This window comes from Corylus avellana, chromosome ca9 (genome assembly GCF_901000735.1).
Source record: "Corylus avellana chromosome ca9, CavTom2PMs-1.0".
Lineage (NCBI taxonomy): Eukaryota > Viridiplantae > Streptophyta > Magnoliopsida > Fagales > Betulaceae > Corylus > Corylus avellana.
The window spans coordinates 21,077,732-21,094,361 of NC_081549.1; the positions used below are offsets into that span (position 1 = coordinate 21,077,732).

At 36.2% G+C, this 16,630-nt stretch overlaps 1 protein-coding gene and 1 pseudogene across 1 annotated transcript; one reads left to right on the forward strand and one right to left on the reverse strand.

Moving 5' to 3' along the window:
- Window positions 1–3,000: 3,000 nt before the first annotated feature.
- LOC132162065 (uncharacterized) lies at window positions 3,001–4,362 on the reverse strand. The gene has a single exon (XM_059572311.1). It carries the CDS (start codon window positions 4,324–4,326, stop codon window positions 3,028–3,030), a length of 1,299 nt encoding a protein of 432 aa, XP_059428294.1. The 5' UTR covers window positions 4,327–4,362; the 3' UTR covers window positions 3,001–3,027.
- Window positions 4,363–12,735: 8,373 nt separating this feature from the next.
- LOC132162476 (probable LRR receptor-like serine/threonine-protein kinase At3g47570) lies at window positions 12,736–16,094 on the forward strand (annotated as a pseudogene).
- The last annotated feature ends 536 nt before the right edge of the window (window positions 16,095–16,630 follow it).

A 16,630-nucleotide genomic window follows, 5' to 3' on the forward strand; every position in this document is an offset into this window, starting at 1 on the left:
AAGAGTATTAGAAATAATGAAGGTAATTCTCCACTGGCAGTGAGGTTTTTGAAAACTCAAGTAAAACTGACAAAGAATCTCCCTCAAAGAGAAGGTGCCGTTAGTATATTGCTTAGGCTGATTTTAGTGTACAAAGGGCCGCAAAGGCCTCTCCTTCAGTTAGATCACAAATGAGCCAATGTGAATAAGACAAAGAGGATGAACTCATCAGAAATGGCAGCAAAGGAAGATTGATATTTGCTGTAGCCTGTAGCCTGGGGAAAGGGGGTTTGGGTAAGAGGGCTTTCCAAGCTACCTATCTACTACTAATTTACTGTTAGTGATATTAAATCCCTAGTCGACTGTCTCTTTTTTTTTTTTTTTGTTTGTTTGTTGTTGTTGTGTGTGAATATTGATGTTTCTTTGTTTTGTTGTCTCATTATTATTTGCGCACACCCCCCAAAACAGGGATAGTCGCCCTGAAGAATTGAGAAGAGGAAATGGAGAGATTTGAAAGAAAAGAAGTTAGGTAGTTGATAATATTTAAACCTATGTGTTTAATCACACGTCTAGAGCATACCTGTTTCTTTAATCAAATAATTAGTCCAGAGAACCTTAGCCTATAATGCTGGGTGGCAGTCTTGTTGAGGCATCCTCCCATTTGATGGGGCCAGGGTTTTGGATTTCTAGAGGTTTTAGGTACTGAGAGGACAACTTTGTCCAATCTACCTAAGCTCACATTTTTTATAATGTTTTTCCTCTCTTAATGAATTTCTTCAAAGATATTGCACCACGATCAATTTTTTATAAAAAAAAAAAATACTTTTATAACCAGTGAAATCACATAGTAAACGATCTTTATTGAAAATGAACTTAACTCAAATTAGATTTTAAATTTCAAAAACTCATGCTTATGGATGTTTTAGCCACCTCTTTTGGGTTTGATTTTTCAAACCAGACTCACATTTTTCTTGAACTTTTTAAATGAATTCGACCCATCTCTCCTTTCGGCCTTGATTTTTTGTGCCCGCCTGTATGGTTTTCACTCCAGTTGCATGCATTAGTTACCATCTAACGATAATGATTCTCCTAACACATGAAGTTGCATGCATGGAGAGAACCAGAATTTCTTTTTTGGAGGTCAAACTTATTTTTGATAGGCGTCAAACCTAGTTTTTTAGTCTAAATACATGGTTCCGTCCCTGGTTGCGTGGTTTAACTTCCAACGACCGACTAAATGAACCTTCATTATTCTTAGGCACTTGAAGTTTAGAATTTGTACCGAGTTTTACCCAACCGAATTTTAAATTTACATATGAATTTGCACTAAAAACATATAAAATCCACTAGAGTTTGCTTCCAAACAACTGAAACAAGACCTGAATTCATTCCTAAGAGTCAGACTTTTAAGGTAATGAAACCTGAGTTCTTAATTAGCCTAATTCATACAATTCTTGGTTAAGCTTGTTTGTAAAGTTAACTTCAATTATAATATATATTATACTAAAGAAATAAATAAAAATTTCTATCGATCTAGGGACATTTGTCTCTTAAAGTACAGTTCATTCCTTGGACAAGTTTACATTATTTTAATCTTTGCCTTCATTTTTCAAATGCAAAAACCCCAAGTTTCCTGAAAATGACTTGTAAGAAAATAATGTTTAATTTCATGGCCGGCTGGCTTTAGCAGCTTCTTGTGGCCGTCTTATTTCCTCTGTTCTTCTACTGTTTATGCATACAAAAGAACTTTATAACTTGTCTATCCATATATCTTAGACTATGTCAATATCAGAGGAGAATTACGATGAGGAGGCCCCTCCATTCATTGACAAAGAAGCTCAAAAAGAAAGGATCAGGCGAATTTTAGAGTACCAGAAATCTTTGTATTTCTCTTCATCATCTTCTTCTTCCGTGTCATCTTCAACTACTTCCTTCTCTTCATCCAGAAAACGCAGCAGTTTGTTAGAATTGATGAAAGGTGGAAGCACATGTTTGAGGAGATTATTTGACATGGAGCACACTAGTTTGGCGACCCATTTTGAGGATTACAGTGCCTTGCCTATAATAAAACCTATACCTTTGTGGGGCAGTGATTCGGATCATGAATATGATCATGATCCATGGGAACCCGTCAAGCAGTTTGGACCCAACGGTCAAACTAAGACTGCTTCAGAAGGTGGCTTCATGGATGGAGAGCTTGACTTTGGGATTAGGAAGTCCAAAACCAGCAACCGCTTGTTGAAGAGGAAAAAATCATTTAGGAGATTGCCGGGATTCGGGTTATGGAGATGCAGAGGATTTAGATTCAGGTTGAAATTGAAACGGCTTAGGATTATGATTTGTGGTAGAAAGTTTTGATATTAATTAGCTTGTAATCAAAATTTGAACACTTTGTTACTAATTGCATTGACCGGGTACTTATAAACCATTTATTTCTATTCAGCACTAGTGTCATTTTTTCCTTTACCCAATTTATTTTATAATAGTTTATAACCACCATGGGTTGGGTCCTCTTTATGTCAATAATTGTCCGAATGAAGTACCTTTGTGAGCGACATTTCTCCCCTTATCCAATTTCCTAGGTATTGTGTCGAAAAAACAGAAAACACTTATTCAACTCGTATTGCCTAAAAGAAAAATGGACTTGTCTCATATCGTCCAAAGTTTATAAGCACCACGAGTCCTCTTCGATTGAATAACTTTATGGGTCTCGCTTATAAACCATTTTCTCATATTCAGCTATATTGTCATTTTTTCCTTACTCAATCTTCTTGGTATTGGGTTAAAATAAATTATACAAAAAAAAAAAAAAAAAAACAATTGTAACCTTATAATAGGAAAAATCCCCATCATATATTTTATATAATAGGAAAAAACATGTATGTTTGAAGTAACAAAGAAACAAGAAAAAAAATTATAAATAAAGGAAAATCCACAGCCCGTGAACCAGAGCTAATTCAAGAAATATGTACCAACCAAGAAGATTAAAGTAGTTTAGGAACTTTTTCAAAAAAAGAAAAAGAAAAAAAAGAAGTTTATAATATTTCATCAAGAACTGTATATCTGTTGGCAAATGACACAGTGATCTGAGATTAATCTTCCCATGACGCTTCCCTCTTCGATTATCAATCTGCTTGTTTGCCGGTTCCATAGGTGTATCCCATAAGTCTCCCCGCTTAGCTGAAGAAGCTTGGCGTTTACCCATTTGGAATCGGCCCTGTTTTTCGGCTTCTTGAAAAGCCTCCCTATCTTATTCCAATCCACCGGATAGAAGGCCATCGGCGGCAAGACGGCGAAGCCAAAACCCGGCTTATTTCCGACTCTCTCAACCACCCTGGAAACCATATATGGACCGTTATGCCCCCACTTGTTTCCATCAAAAGTCCTCGCAAATTCCTCCATGAATCTGAGCAGAAGCGGATGATTCATGTCAAACACAAGAACTGCATTGTTTAACCTCGTCCACCTCTTCGTCTCCATATCCATGCTCTGAGCTCCGATTGAGTTCCTCAGCTCCGATAACGGCTTTAAGAGTATAAAATCCGTATCCATATAAACACCTCCATACTTGTACAAAACCGCAAGCCTCAACAAATTGGACAGATTCTGAGCCAACGGAATCTTCCCCGGATCCTTCTTCCCTCTCTCCATCTCGTTAAACCAAGCTTTCGCCGGCGTGTTCTTGAACAGAAATGGCAAGTCTGGTGTAACGGCGTTAACTTTGAACCCTCTGTCAAGTAACGGTTTCAGGATTCTGTTACCTCGTCTAGAGTCCATGCTTCTAGAGAGAATCATTAAACATCCACGTGGGTGAGCCTTGAAAAGGCTCTCTACCGCCAAGAACTCTCTCCGTCCAAACGACCCCGCCGGCGAAATCCACGTCATGAAGAACCGAATTTCGCAGTCGCGGCTGAAAAACTCCATAACCCGACCGTGAAAAAGCCGCGTAATGTTGTTTGACTTGAATATCTCAAACTTCGGCAGCTTTTGCCGCAGCCAAGCAATTCTTTCTCCTTCTCTGACATTGAAAGGAGGAACAAGAAGATTCCAACTCTCATCGTCAACCTCAAGATCACGATCATGATCATGATTACTCTCTTCTTGCATGGAAAGCAGTTGCACTTGAACGATACTTGATCTCAGTCCTCCATTATCAGTTCTTTCGGGAATTTCTCTATCACCAAACGGAAGAGGCTGAGCGGAAATCTCATAGTTGATGCAATCTGTACCGTAGATCATGAAGATCACGGCAGCGAGAGTGACGGTGGAGATTAAGATAGACAGCTTGGTACGGCTACGGCCGAGCACATGGTAAACAGACATCTTCATTGTAAACTTCTTGACCATGGATGAAGAGAGTTAATTACATGGAGTAGGAGGTGGAGAAATATTTATGGAGAAGAAATTTCATGGGAGTTGGGGAAGAAAGACTCTCTCAGGTGATGGCTGGCAACGTGATATTCTTTGCGTAAAAGTCAAAAATCTCGACAATATTATAGACCGTACCGCCATGGGTGACGTATTCAAAGAAGATTATTTAGAAAGTTCAATAATGCCATATTATGATATTAATTAGCAATAAAATAAATAAATAAAATCATGTGTTGTTGTTGTTGTTGCGGTTTCTTGTGATATTAAGCGTTTACTAAAAGGGATCCATGACATAGTTGCAGACTTCTCGCTTAATAATCTTATCTCTTTCTTACTAATGTCTTGATTTCTTCTTCTCTCAATCATCCAATAGTATTAGCATGCGTGCTGCCTTTACTTACATTCTCATTGGACAATTTTTTTTTTTCTTCTTCTCTCCAAACTTGTTATTAAGAGAGAAAGAGAAATGTTGAAATCAATATTTTATTCCATTTTAATTCCGTGCGAATATATATAGCCTTTGGATCACCCATGTCCATTATTTAAAATAATAAAAAAAATATTGAAGGCAATGGGGCATCAGTAAAATGGAATAAAAGTGTGATTTATAGCATTATTCTGATTAAAAATAGTAGAATAATGATACTCGATCTTCATACCCATTTATCATACCTATTTTGTATTGGCGGACGTTACGTGTTTTAAATTGTTTGATTTATTTTAAGTCTAAATGAGGAGTGATAAATGGTGATTTAACATGATATTGAGTTCAAACCTCGTCTCTATGATTCACATTCATGTTTCAATTAAATATTATACGTGTTGAGCCTTAATTACCTATTAAAAGTGAGTTTGAGTTCACACGTGAGGGGATGGAATTTTAAAATATATGTTATATTATTAAATCAATCTCTTCGTATCAGTTTAAACTTTGGAGATAATCGGTGATTTAATAGTGAAGAATTACTCTATTAAAAATGTATGTGACATGCCCATTTAATACCATATATTCCTTCAACCCAATTTCCTTCGACCCAATTTGAAAAATATCATATATTAATGCCAGTTTAATTTCCTTCATGTCGTGTTGCTTTCGGGGGATATGTTGTAAGGTTGATCAAGTAAGAGATGCAACAAGCTGCTTTGATTGGTTATGGTCCTTATGGAGGTTTGGGAAGTCAATATATATATACCCCCCAAAGAGTACCTCAATCAACAATGGACCACTCCTCATGAAGCGGAGATCACTAGTTCAAATTCTCCCTCCCCCTTCCCTTGTGTGGACATGTAAAAAAAAAAAAAAAATTATCATATTAGTTAGTAGTACTCCGTGCAAGTAATGCTAAACATCTCTTGTGTTCTCTTGTATTCTCTAAAATTAATGTAAATTTTAAAATTACCATTAAATTTGTAATATATAGATTATTATTAAATTTTGATATAATAATGATTTTAAAAGACACATTAATTTTGGAAGACACTTACAAAGAAGATGTTTACCAGTACTCCATTAAGTGTGCTTAATTTCACCAATTTAACATAGAGAAATGGAATAAAGATTATAAAAGTGGAAAGTAGAAGTTTAAGAGGAAGTTAGGAAGTAGTAAAAGGTTTTCTAAATCAGGAAAAACTTAATGGTGGAATTCAAGTATTTCACCGTGTACGTGGGATAAAGATAGGTCAAGCATATGTTATATATATATAAGAGAAAAGTGAAAATTTAATATAGAAAGGAAAGAAGTGCTATATATATATAGAGTTTAATATTAGCCTAAGGGCTCACTAACTAAATGCTCATTTCTTAGTTTAATTAATTGCATATTTGCATCACTAACAGCTTGGCCATGTTCTTGGTCTTGGCATATATAAAGAAATTAATCTTCTCCTTCTCTAACCGTTGATTGTCCTTTTACGTAGTCAACTGGTGAATAGTGCCAATTAATCGTACGGACAATGCTTGGGAAGAGAAGGTAAATATAAATTATAACTAATTAACTTCTTTTCTTTAATTTTCCTTATTCTGTTGTCCCCACTAAAAACCTTTAGACTTATTGTTCAGAATCATTCTCTCATTATCTTATCTTCTTGCATTACATGAGAAAGTTACAGTAATATATATATAGAAAGACTCCATCTCAATTGGACTATGATTAATTATTTCTAGTGGTTAAATTATTGTGAACACTTCGCAATTATCCGTTTACCATGAAACTTCAAATGATCAGCATGATACAAAATATAACTCCTAAAATATTAATTAGATAATCAAATGACATTATTTTCTATAAGTTTAAGCTTATTGTATCGTTAGTAATTTAACATGGAATCAAATAGTAGTTTTGAGTTTAAATTCGATCTGTCTTTGTAATTCACCTCAAATTTTAATTAAATATTTCAAATATTGAGCCTTATTTATTGAAAGAATTTGACCTCACACCTGGGAGACGTACATCTATGGTGTAAGCAGCAAAACACTAGTGCAAACCACTAGGGTTGTGGTTCAATATTAATTTAGACTAGTGGTTCAATGGCCCAAAAAAATTCTCATAGTTGTTAGGTACATACGAGGGCATGGGTTCGAATCCTATAATGAGAATTTTCATACTTGATTCTCATTGATGTCTTGGTTAGACCGGGTTGGGTTATGGTTTAGTTGAACTTGAGAGAGCTAGCGCCTACAGTTCCCACCATCTAAGCTTTTCTTATGCAGTTCCCAGTGGATAAATGCTACGTACAGTGATCACACTGAGGTAAAGTAACCGTAGTTAGTTTCCCTTGCCTATCATTTTTAATTAGAAAAAAAATTATACTATATTTATCACATATTTTCAATATAAACCTACTCACAAGTGTAGAGTAAATAGTTTAATATTAATTAATGCCTAGAAAAATTAGTCTTCTATTACTTAGTCGTACTCGATCGTTAAGGCTTCATGCATGTATGCCTGAGGTAATCATGCATATTAAAAAGTGGCGTGCTGATAGTTTCACATTTGTTTATAATTGGTTAAAACATAAGCCGTGTTTAATGACTTGGGTCGTCTGTCTATTTTGTTAGGCTTCAATTATTAAAATTAGTCTCCGTCATGCACCGACGACTCACCAATTATTATTATTAAATTATACTGATAATGGAGAAATAAAGAACTGCCACTCCTTTTCCAATCATCCAATGCCTACAGTAGTTCAAACATTTCATGATAATATTAGATTTTACAGATATATCCAAATATTTTATGTATATCCATAATTACTATTTTATACATGCACGTATTGTTAATTTATAGAATCCTCCTTTTTTTTTTTTTTTTTTTTTTTTTTGTGTGGATAATATGGGTTGGAATCTTTTAATACACATTGATTCAGGCTCATGATAGCCATACACATTGTTTTCCTGGTTAAACTTTTGCGGCCAAGTCGGAGACTCTTCGGTGGTCAAAAAGCATCGCCACCGATGAGTACTTCCTCTTGAGCGTGGAGTTCTAACGGTTCTTGTCGGTATATGGCCGTTAATTCATCTGGTTGGGAATATCATTTTCAAGTAAGGACCAAAGTGTGATACAGACAAAATCTTAAAAGTTTCCAATAAGAGTTAAAAGACTTAAAAAGCAATTAATTTTTGTGGGTGGAACTATACGGATCGATAGATAGGATAAGGATCCTTAATTTCATGGCTATAATTCTTTTAGTCTGATAATCATCTCTCGTGTGGTTGAAGGGGTGCGAAGAGCAAGGGCATGTGATGAGTGTGACTTTGATTTTCATCCCAAGTGTGCTATGGAAGAAGACAAGGGACCCAAGGATGATGTTATGGACGATTCTATGGAAGAAGAAAATCCCAAAGATGGGTGGGTCTGTGATGACGGAAGTCTGCTTCAAAGCTTGACAGAGTCACATTTGTGATACGAGTCCTAACTAGATATTATCTCGCTCAAATGAAATAGAGAGGATCATGTTTCAATCAATACGTAGACCCACAAATTAACATTTATTTCCTTAATTTTAACTCTCATTGTAAATTTTTTTAATATTTTCGTATCAAGGACTCCGATATGAGACTTAACCTTACTAGAAAAGAAAACTATATTTCCAATTGCCAGATGAAGCACTCTTGTCTGCATTCTAAGTGGATTTCGTTTATATTCTTTCACGGAATCCTTCTTTTGTTTATGAGCCCAACTTTGAAATCTGCGAGAATTCTTGCTTCTGCAATTGAGTCCGATCGCATGGCGTTGCTTGACTTATTTTTTCACTTTCTCGGTTTTCAAAAAACAAAAACAATCTACAAGGGTGCATACCTAGTGAGCTTGGCCGTCTATCAGGCTTGACATTTTTTCAACTTGGTGGGAATAATCTGTTTGGTACTATCTCTCATTTGATTTATAATATATCTTCTGTTGGGTCATGGATTGGCCAAGTAAGGCCCAACATACCTCAGGGCCCAAATCTAATGAATAAACTCGCTAAGACTAATTAGCCCACATGAAAGCTCGAACAGTCTAGCCCGACAGCTAGTCGGTTCACGGGGCATAATGGTCTTATGTAGAGGATAGATCAATCATCTCATCTAAGAGATATTTGTTATCCCTATATAAATGGAATAATCATATCTCTCATATTCAAATAGCTATCTACTCTTAACAAAGATGGATCAGCTGTGAACATTTAAACACATAGATGTGTACTCGATGAATACTCGGGCATCCCTATCTAGCGCCAACAATGCAAACCCTCTTATTCCACGATTTTAGATTCATAAGATCACGGAACGGCTAACAACTCATATCTTTTGATGATAATTGCACAGCAAATATTCAAGGATAGGGGACTCGAAGCGTACAGGGAACAAACTATTCCATGCCTATAAAATGCAAGTCACAACTCAACTTTGAGGTAATCGCAACTCTTGCTTTCTATCTCTTTGTTTCTCATATTCTCTTCACCCAAATACTTAGGCATTGGAGCTTTCTTGTTGGAGCACCTGTTGGTAGTTTTGATCCTTTTGTTTGCTTTCTTGCAGCCCGACTCCTTCTCGGACACAACAATGTCTCACAGAGATCATGCCACATCATCACTCAGAAACTGTGCATCGACATCTTCCATATACTATTTCGTTGTTGCTCAAAACCAACTGCATGGAAGCCTTCCATCAGATGTTAGCCCTACTCTTCCTAACCTTGAAATATTTTACGGCGGTGTTAATAGTTTCCCAGGACTTATTTTCGTGTCATTGTCAAATGCTTCTAGACTTGGGCATCTTGCATTCGATCAAAATGATCTCAGTGGAATAGTGCCTCAAAATCTAGGAAGTTTGCGTGACTTGGTTCATCTTAATTTTCAAGGAAATAGACTTGGAAATGGGAGAGTTGATGACCTGAATTTTCTCAATGTTTTGGCTAACTTAACTAGTTTGGAGACCTTAAGTCTTGGCTGTAATCAATTTGGTGGAGTACTACCCAGCACCAGAGGCAAACTTTCCTCTTAGCTGAATATTCTTACTTTGGGTGGAAATATGATGCATGGAGGAATACCCATTGGGATTGGAAACCTTGTTAACTTGACCCTTCTAGGATTAGAAAATAACTATTTGGGAGGTCCTCTCCAGGATGGTCATGGGAAGCTCCAACAGTTACATGCACTATATTTGAACAATAACAATTTTTCAGGGTCAATCCCTGAAAAATTTGCAGATAAAATGACAGTTAGCTTAATTAGGAGTAACACTTGAAGCTGCAATGTAAAGATCTGACTTTTAGTGTCAAAGCCACATCTTCAAACTGCCACCTCCCTGAGTCACCAATTCATTGTATTATTGTATATGGAGGCTTCACATTAATTAACACTTGCAAGATATCAGAATTGGAGCCTTACAATTTATACTCTACCTATAGAAATTAACATACCAAAGTGTAATTTTGGGTATGGTGGCATTAAGACAGTTTTGAGAAAGGTTTCCAAGATCAGAAGGAATGGTCCCTGTTAAGAGGTTCTTTTCAAGATGGGCTGAGTAGAATTGAGTTGCATTGGGTAGGGATGATGGAATGTGCCCTGAAAACTCATTTTCAGACAAATCCAATTTCTGCAGCATCCTAAGGTTTTTTTATTTTTATTTTTTCTAAGCCATCCTAAGGTTTTTGATAGTGGAAGGAATCTCCCCTGTTAGATTAGTTTTCTCCATTGTCAATTTAGTCAAGTTAACAATATTCTTTATCCCAGAAGGGATGTTTCTGGTTAATTGATTTCTTCCTACCTAACCTCATTATATGACACAAGTTGGGTTTGACAGATTTGCTATAGATTGAGTAGTTGCTGTAGAGCGCCCCTCCAAATTGATTGTTACTGAAATCCATCATCTTCAAAAGGTCCTGCATTTACTCAAAGAGTTAAAGAAGCTCAAGTCATCAACTTCTCCTCCCCCAAGGGAATTAGAAGCGAGAACCAGCCACCGTAGAATAGGTAAGCCTCCAAAGTCAATTGTAATTTTTCCAGTGAAATTGTTCCCATTGATATCCAGTTCAACAAGCTTTGAACCATTGCATAATGATGCTGGAAGAGGTCCAGTAAAGTGATTGTGACCCATATTTAAGCCTTTCAAGTTGGGAAGAGCGAGAGCATAATGTAAAAAAGGAATACATAAAAACATAATTACAAATCTATTACCTTATAAGACTTAAAGTTTGTTTGGAATTGTGTTAGTAAGCTTAAAAAGTACTTTTAATACCTAAAAATATGTGAAAAAAAAAAAAAGTATTTCTTTGACTTTTTTTTTTTTTTTTTAGACTTTAAAAGTTCAGTTTTCCAATGCAATCCTAATTGTGCTCTAATATCTTATTTGACAAGGCTCGTGTTTTCATATATGGCTTGATTCCTCTAGCTGCACTTTTCTTTCTTCTCTTATGCGAGATTTGGTCATGAGGCTGGCCAAGAGTAGATTGCCTTTTGTTTTTTTTTAATTGAAAGGGGAGAAAGAGATTATAAAGGAGGGTATTTTCCACTCTTGATCCGGATAGAAGAGAGAATAGAGAAATTTAAGGAAATGCTATCGAATACAAGGTGAGTAACAGCCCATTTAACTAATGCATATGCATGAAAATTGACACATCTAGACACTTTCGTATTCCAGCTTTGAAAGAGAAAAAGATCAATACTAATGTCAAAAATTACTTAAGAAAAATGCCACAAGGCAAAAAGAGAAACAACTGTGAGCTAACACAATTGGAAGTATAACTATATGGGCAAATTTTACAATTATTTTTTTTTTCCTTTTTGTTAAAAAAGTTTGATATAGCAAATTATTTACTCCTTCCGAAAGAATAATTTGATCGAAGTTATTTGACCATGAACTTCGGCCTCTAACCATATTCTTCCAAATCATTGAATTTGGACCTTGAATATATTTTTCATAATTGGTTTTTAGGGATTCTTCAACTGTAAGAGCTACAAATGGAGCTAACTGCTTTCCAGCTTTGAACAATTCTCATCATCATAGGCAGGGCCCAAGAGCTCCCTTAAGGCCCAATGGGTTCTTTTTTTAAACCCTTTGCGCGATTGGAAGGACATAAGACCAATAACTGACTAAAGCCCAAGCCGCTGAGACTCCCACTCAAAAGGGCTTTACCAACTATAAAAACAAATCCAATTCGTGCATGTCCATGTTGTTCTGAAATGAATGAAGGGTTGGTTAAGTTCCACAATAATGAAACTACCAAATAACAGAGAAAAAAAATTCTCCCTATATATATATACACACTTTGGGATCTTTTAAATCCTTTTATTTTTTGGTTAATAAAATAAGTGGGGCTAAAGCTATATAACCATTAATTTCTTTACCTGCTATATGCTCAGATTAAAAAGGGCTGTTTATATTGTGGGGCTGTTCATATAACTTGCAAATTGCAATGGGTGAAATTAATTGCATTTATTGGTTCTCTCACTTTAAAGGAAGACTTGACCCGGTCTGATTTGAAAGGCGAAAAATGGGTTCATGTACATGTACCCTACAGTTTTAATGTAATTTTGAAAATTGAAAATAGCGTATGTCTAGAGCTGTCTGGAGTACTTGACCCTTCAGTCAATGATTTTGTCTCATTTTAAATGTAGAGTACTTGACCCTTCAAATCTTCAATCAACGGTTGTTTCACTTAAAAGGAGAACTTGACCCCTTAGTCAAGTCAACGGAGAACGAAAGTGTGAATGGAGAAAACTTTTTTCTTTACATCTCTTCTTACTTTCACACTATCCCAATCGGTCGACTCACAAAAATCTATCTCCTTTTAACTCTCACTGAACTTGATTAATATTTTCATATCAAGCAAACTCCGGGATAAGACTTCATCTTTACTTGAAAAATATATTTCCAACTGAACCAGATGGAGCACTCTTGTCTGCATTCCAACTGGATTTCATTATTATTCTTTCATGGAATTCTTCTTTTGTTTATGAGCTCAAGTTTGGAATCGGCAAGAATTCTCGCTTTTGCAGATGAGTCTGATCGTTTGGCGTTACTCGACTTCAAGAATCAGATTAGTAAAGACCCACTTCAAATCATGAGCTTGTGGAATGACTCCACCCATTTCTGTAAATGGTTTGGTGTTACATGCAGCCACTCCGCCAGGAAAAGAGTGGTGGTTCTAAACCTGGAAGCTCAAAGTTTGGCTGGCTCCATAACACCTTCCATAGGAAATCTTTCTTACCTTACTGGAATCATCCTGGGAAATAACAACATATATGGTGAAATTCCTCAAGAAGTAGGAAGCCTACGACGCCTGCAGCATCTAAACTTGAGTTTCAATTCCCTTGGTGGGAACCTTCCAAGTAATCTAAGTCACTGTACACAACTTAGAGTGCTTTATGTTGGTGCCAACGAGCTTGCTGGGCAGATTCCAGAGCAGTTCAGTTCATTGTCAAATTTGGCTTTCATGGATCTTGGTGTGAACCAGCTTACAGGAAGTATCCCAGCGTGGATAGGAAACTTTTCTTCTTTGGCTCTTATTTCCATTGCTCGTAACAATCTACACGGGAGCATACCTAGTGAGCTTGGCCGTCTATCAGGCTTGAAATTTTTTCAACTTGGCGCGAATAATCTGTCTGGTACAATCCCTCCGTTGATTTATAATATATCTTCCATATACTATTTCGCTGTTGCTCAAAACCAATTGCATGGAAGCCTTCCACCAGATGTTGGCCTTACTCTTCCTAATCTCGAAATATTTTTATTGGGTCGTAATAGTTTCATAGGACATATTCCTGTGTCATTGTCAAATGCTTATAAACTTCAGTTGATTGACTTTTCTGAAAATGGTCTCATTGGGATGGTGCCTCAAAATCTAGCAAGTTTGCACCACTTGGTTAAACTTAATTTTTATTACAATAGGCTTGGAAATGAGAAAGTTGGTAACCTGAATTTTCTCGATTTTTTTGCTAATTGTACCAATTTGAAGTTCTTGGGTCTAGCTTATAATCGATTTGGTGGAGTACTGCCCAACTCCATAGCCAACCTTTCATCTCAGCTGAATTTTCTTTCTGTGAGTGAAAACATGATACATGGAAGCATTTCCGCTGGGATTGGGAACCTTGTTAACTTGAACCTTCTGGGATTAGAAGGTAACTATTTGGGTGGTCCTCTCCCGGATGCTATTGGGAAGCTCCAACAGTTACAGATATTATATTTGGAGAATAACAAACTTTCAGGGCCGATCCCTTCCTCCATAGGTAACTTAACTAAATTGGCAAAGCTATTTATGAAGAAGAACATATTTGAGGGAAGTATACCCACAAGCCCAGGAAAGTGTCAAAAATTGCTTCAACTAGACCATTCTAGTAACAATCTCAGTGGTTCCATACCAAAAGAGGTTATTCGCCTTTCTTCCCTTTCGATTTCTTTGGACATGTCAAATAATTCTTTGACAGGAGCACTGCCATTTGAAGTGGGTTACTTAGAAAATCTTGTAGAGTTAAATCTATCAAAGAATACATTATCAGGTGAAATTCCTACATCCCTTGGTAATTGTATTAGTCTGGAAGGTTTGCATTTAGAGGGTAATTCATTTGAAGGAGCAATTCCTCCATCTTTGAAGACACTAAAGGGTTTAAAAGAAATTGATCTTTCACGCAATAACTTGTCAGGGCAGATTCCGGAATTTCTCAGCAAGTTTTTGTCACTAAAGCATCTCAATCTTTCTTATAATAATCTCGAGGGGAAAGTGCCAAGTGATGGGATTTTTTCAAATGCAAGCGCAATTTCAATCTTTGAAAATGACAAGCTATGTGGTGGTGTCCCAGAATTACATTTACCAAAATGCTACAAAAAGAGTAAACTTTCATATGTGAAACGCCTTGCACTCAAAGTAGTAATTCCTGTCATATTGGTACTCGTTCTATTGTGTTTTTTCCTCACATGTTGCATGGTTAAAAAATGGAGAAAAAGACCTTTGGCCACATCTTCCTTAAAGGATTGGCGATTGGCTTGTATACCTTATGCAGAACTCCAAGCATCAACTAATGGTTTTTCTGTGGACAATTTGATCGGTTCTGGTAGTTTTGGTTCTGTATACAAAGGAGTTTTTCCTAGTAATGGAGCAATTGTTGCAGTTAAAGTGTTAAACCTTCAACAGCGAGGAGCTTCCAAGAGTTTCATTAATGAATGCAACGCTTTGAGAAGTTTACGCCATCGTAATCTCCTTAAGATTATCACTGCTTGCTCAAGCATTGATCATCAAGGGAACGACTTTAAGAGTCTAGTTTTTGAGTTCATGTCTAATGGAAGCCTAGACTAGTGGCTGCATCCTATAGAGGATGAGCAACATCGATGCAAGAAATTGAGCTTTATTCAAAGATTGAACATAGCCACAGATGTTGCTTATGCATTGGAATATCTTCATCTTCATTGCCACACGCCAATTGTTCACTGCGATGTAAAGCCAAGCAATGTCCTCCTTAATGAGGATATGGTAGCCCATGTTGGTGACTTTGGATTAGCGAAGTTTGTCTTTGAAGCATCACATAATTTCTCCAAAAATCAATCCATGTCAGACTGCTTGTCAGTTGTGCTGAAGGGTTCCGTTGGGTACATTCCTCCAGGTATGTTTTCAACTAGTAACTCAACTCAAAATAGGGGGCGAGGGCCTCCTTTGGCCTCCCTAATTCTTCCTATCAATTAAATAAATGCTTCTTTTTTCTTTCTAGAAAGAGTTCTCAAAATTGTAAATAGTAGTACATATGCAATAGTGGATAAATTCTTAAGTTCAGAAAGCTATAATATCTTAGTGATCATGTATCAAAAAATTGCAGAGTATGGGATGGGTGGCCAAGTTTCTGTACTTGGAGACATTTACAGCTATGGGGTACTCTTGCTAGAGATGTTCACTGGGAAAAGACCTACTGATGACATGTTCAAAGATGGTTTGAACATTCACAAGTTTACTGCGATGGCTTTGCCAGAACGTGTCATGGATATAACGGACTTGTCAATGCCCTTTGAAGAGGATGAAGAAGCTGCTGGTGATCATGATACAAATAACGATGGCATAGAAGAAAGCACAATAATCGAAGAAGTTGATCGTCATTTCAATGCTGAAAGCAAAGTGGAGGATTACTTGGTCTCAGTGTTGCAGATTGGATTGTTATGCTCTGCAACATCACCTCATGAGCGAATGCCTACAAATGACGTCGTCAGCAAACTAATTGGAATTAGGGATGCATTTCTTAAATTTAAGAAGGGCAATAGAAGAACAAGAATGAGCTAGGTAAGCTAACTTATTTATTTCATCGATTGCCATTCAGATCATCATAATAAAAAAAATCCAACCCAAAATAAAACCCCATTTAAAAAAAAAATAAAAAAGATAATCACTTATATTAGGAGCATCACTCTACCTGTTGCTTGCATTTTACATTTATGGAATAAAAGGGGATATAATCACTCCAAAGACACCGTTTACCCTACAATTTTGCTAATCAAATAGTTTTTTAATCGAAATTTCAGAAAGTATCTTATTAATTGAGATTGCGTTTTTTTTTTATAAAAAAAATAGTACTTTTCATCATATTCAAAGGAGAGATGTAAATTTTATCACATTCAAAATGGTAATCTCACTTTTTTACGCAGTAATTATATCTTAATTTTGTCTTTTTAATGAGATGCATTATGTGCCAAACGTGAATTGCCAGTATAAACAGATCGATATTATGTTATTAGTAATATTTTGATATTGATTCATAGTTAGAAAATCCTACCAAGAATATAACCGCAAACCTTTGGTAAATAGTTCACCGGTTCAAC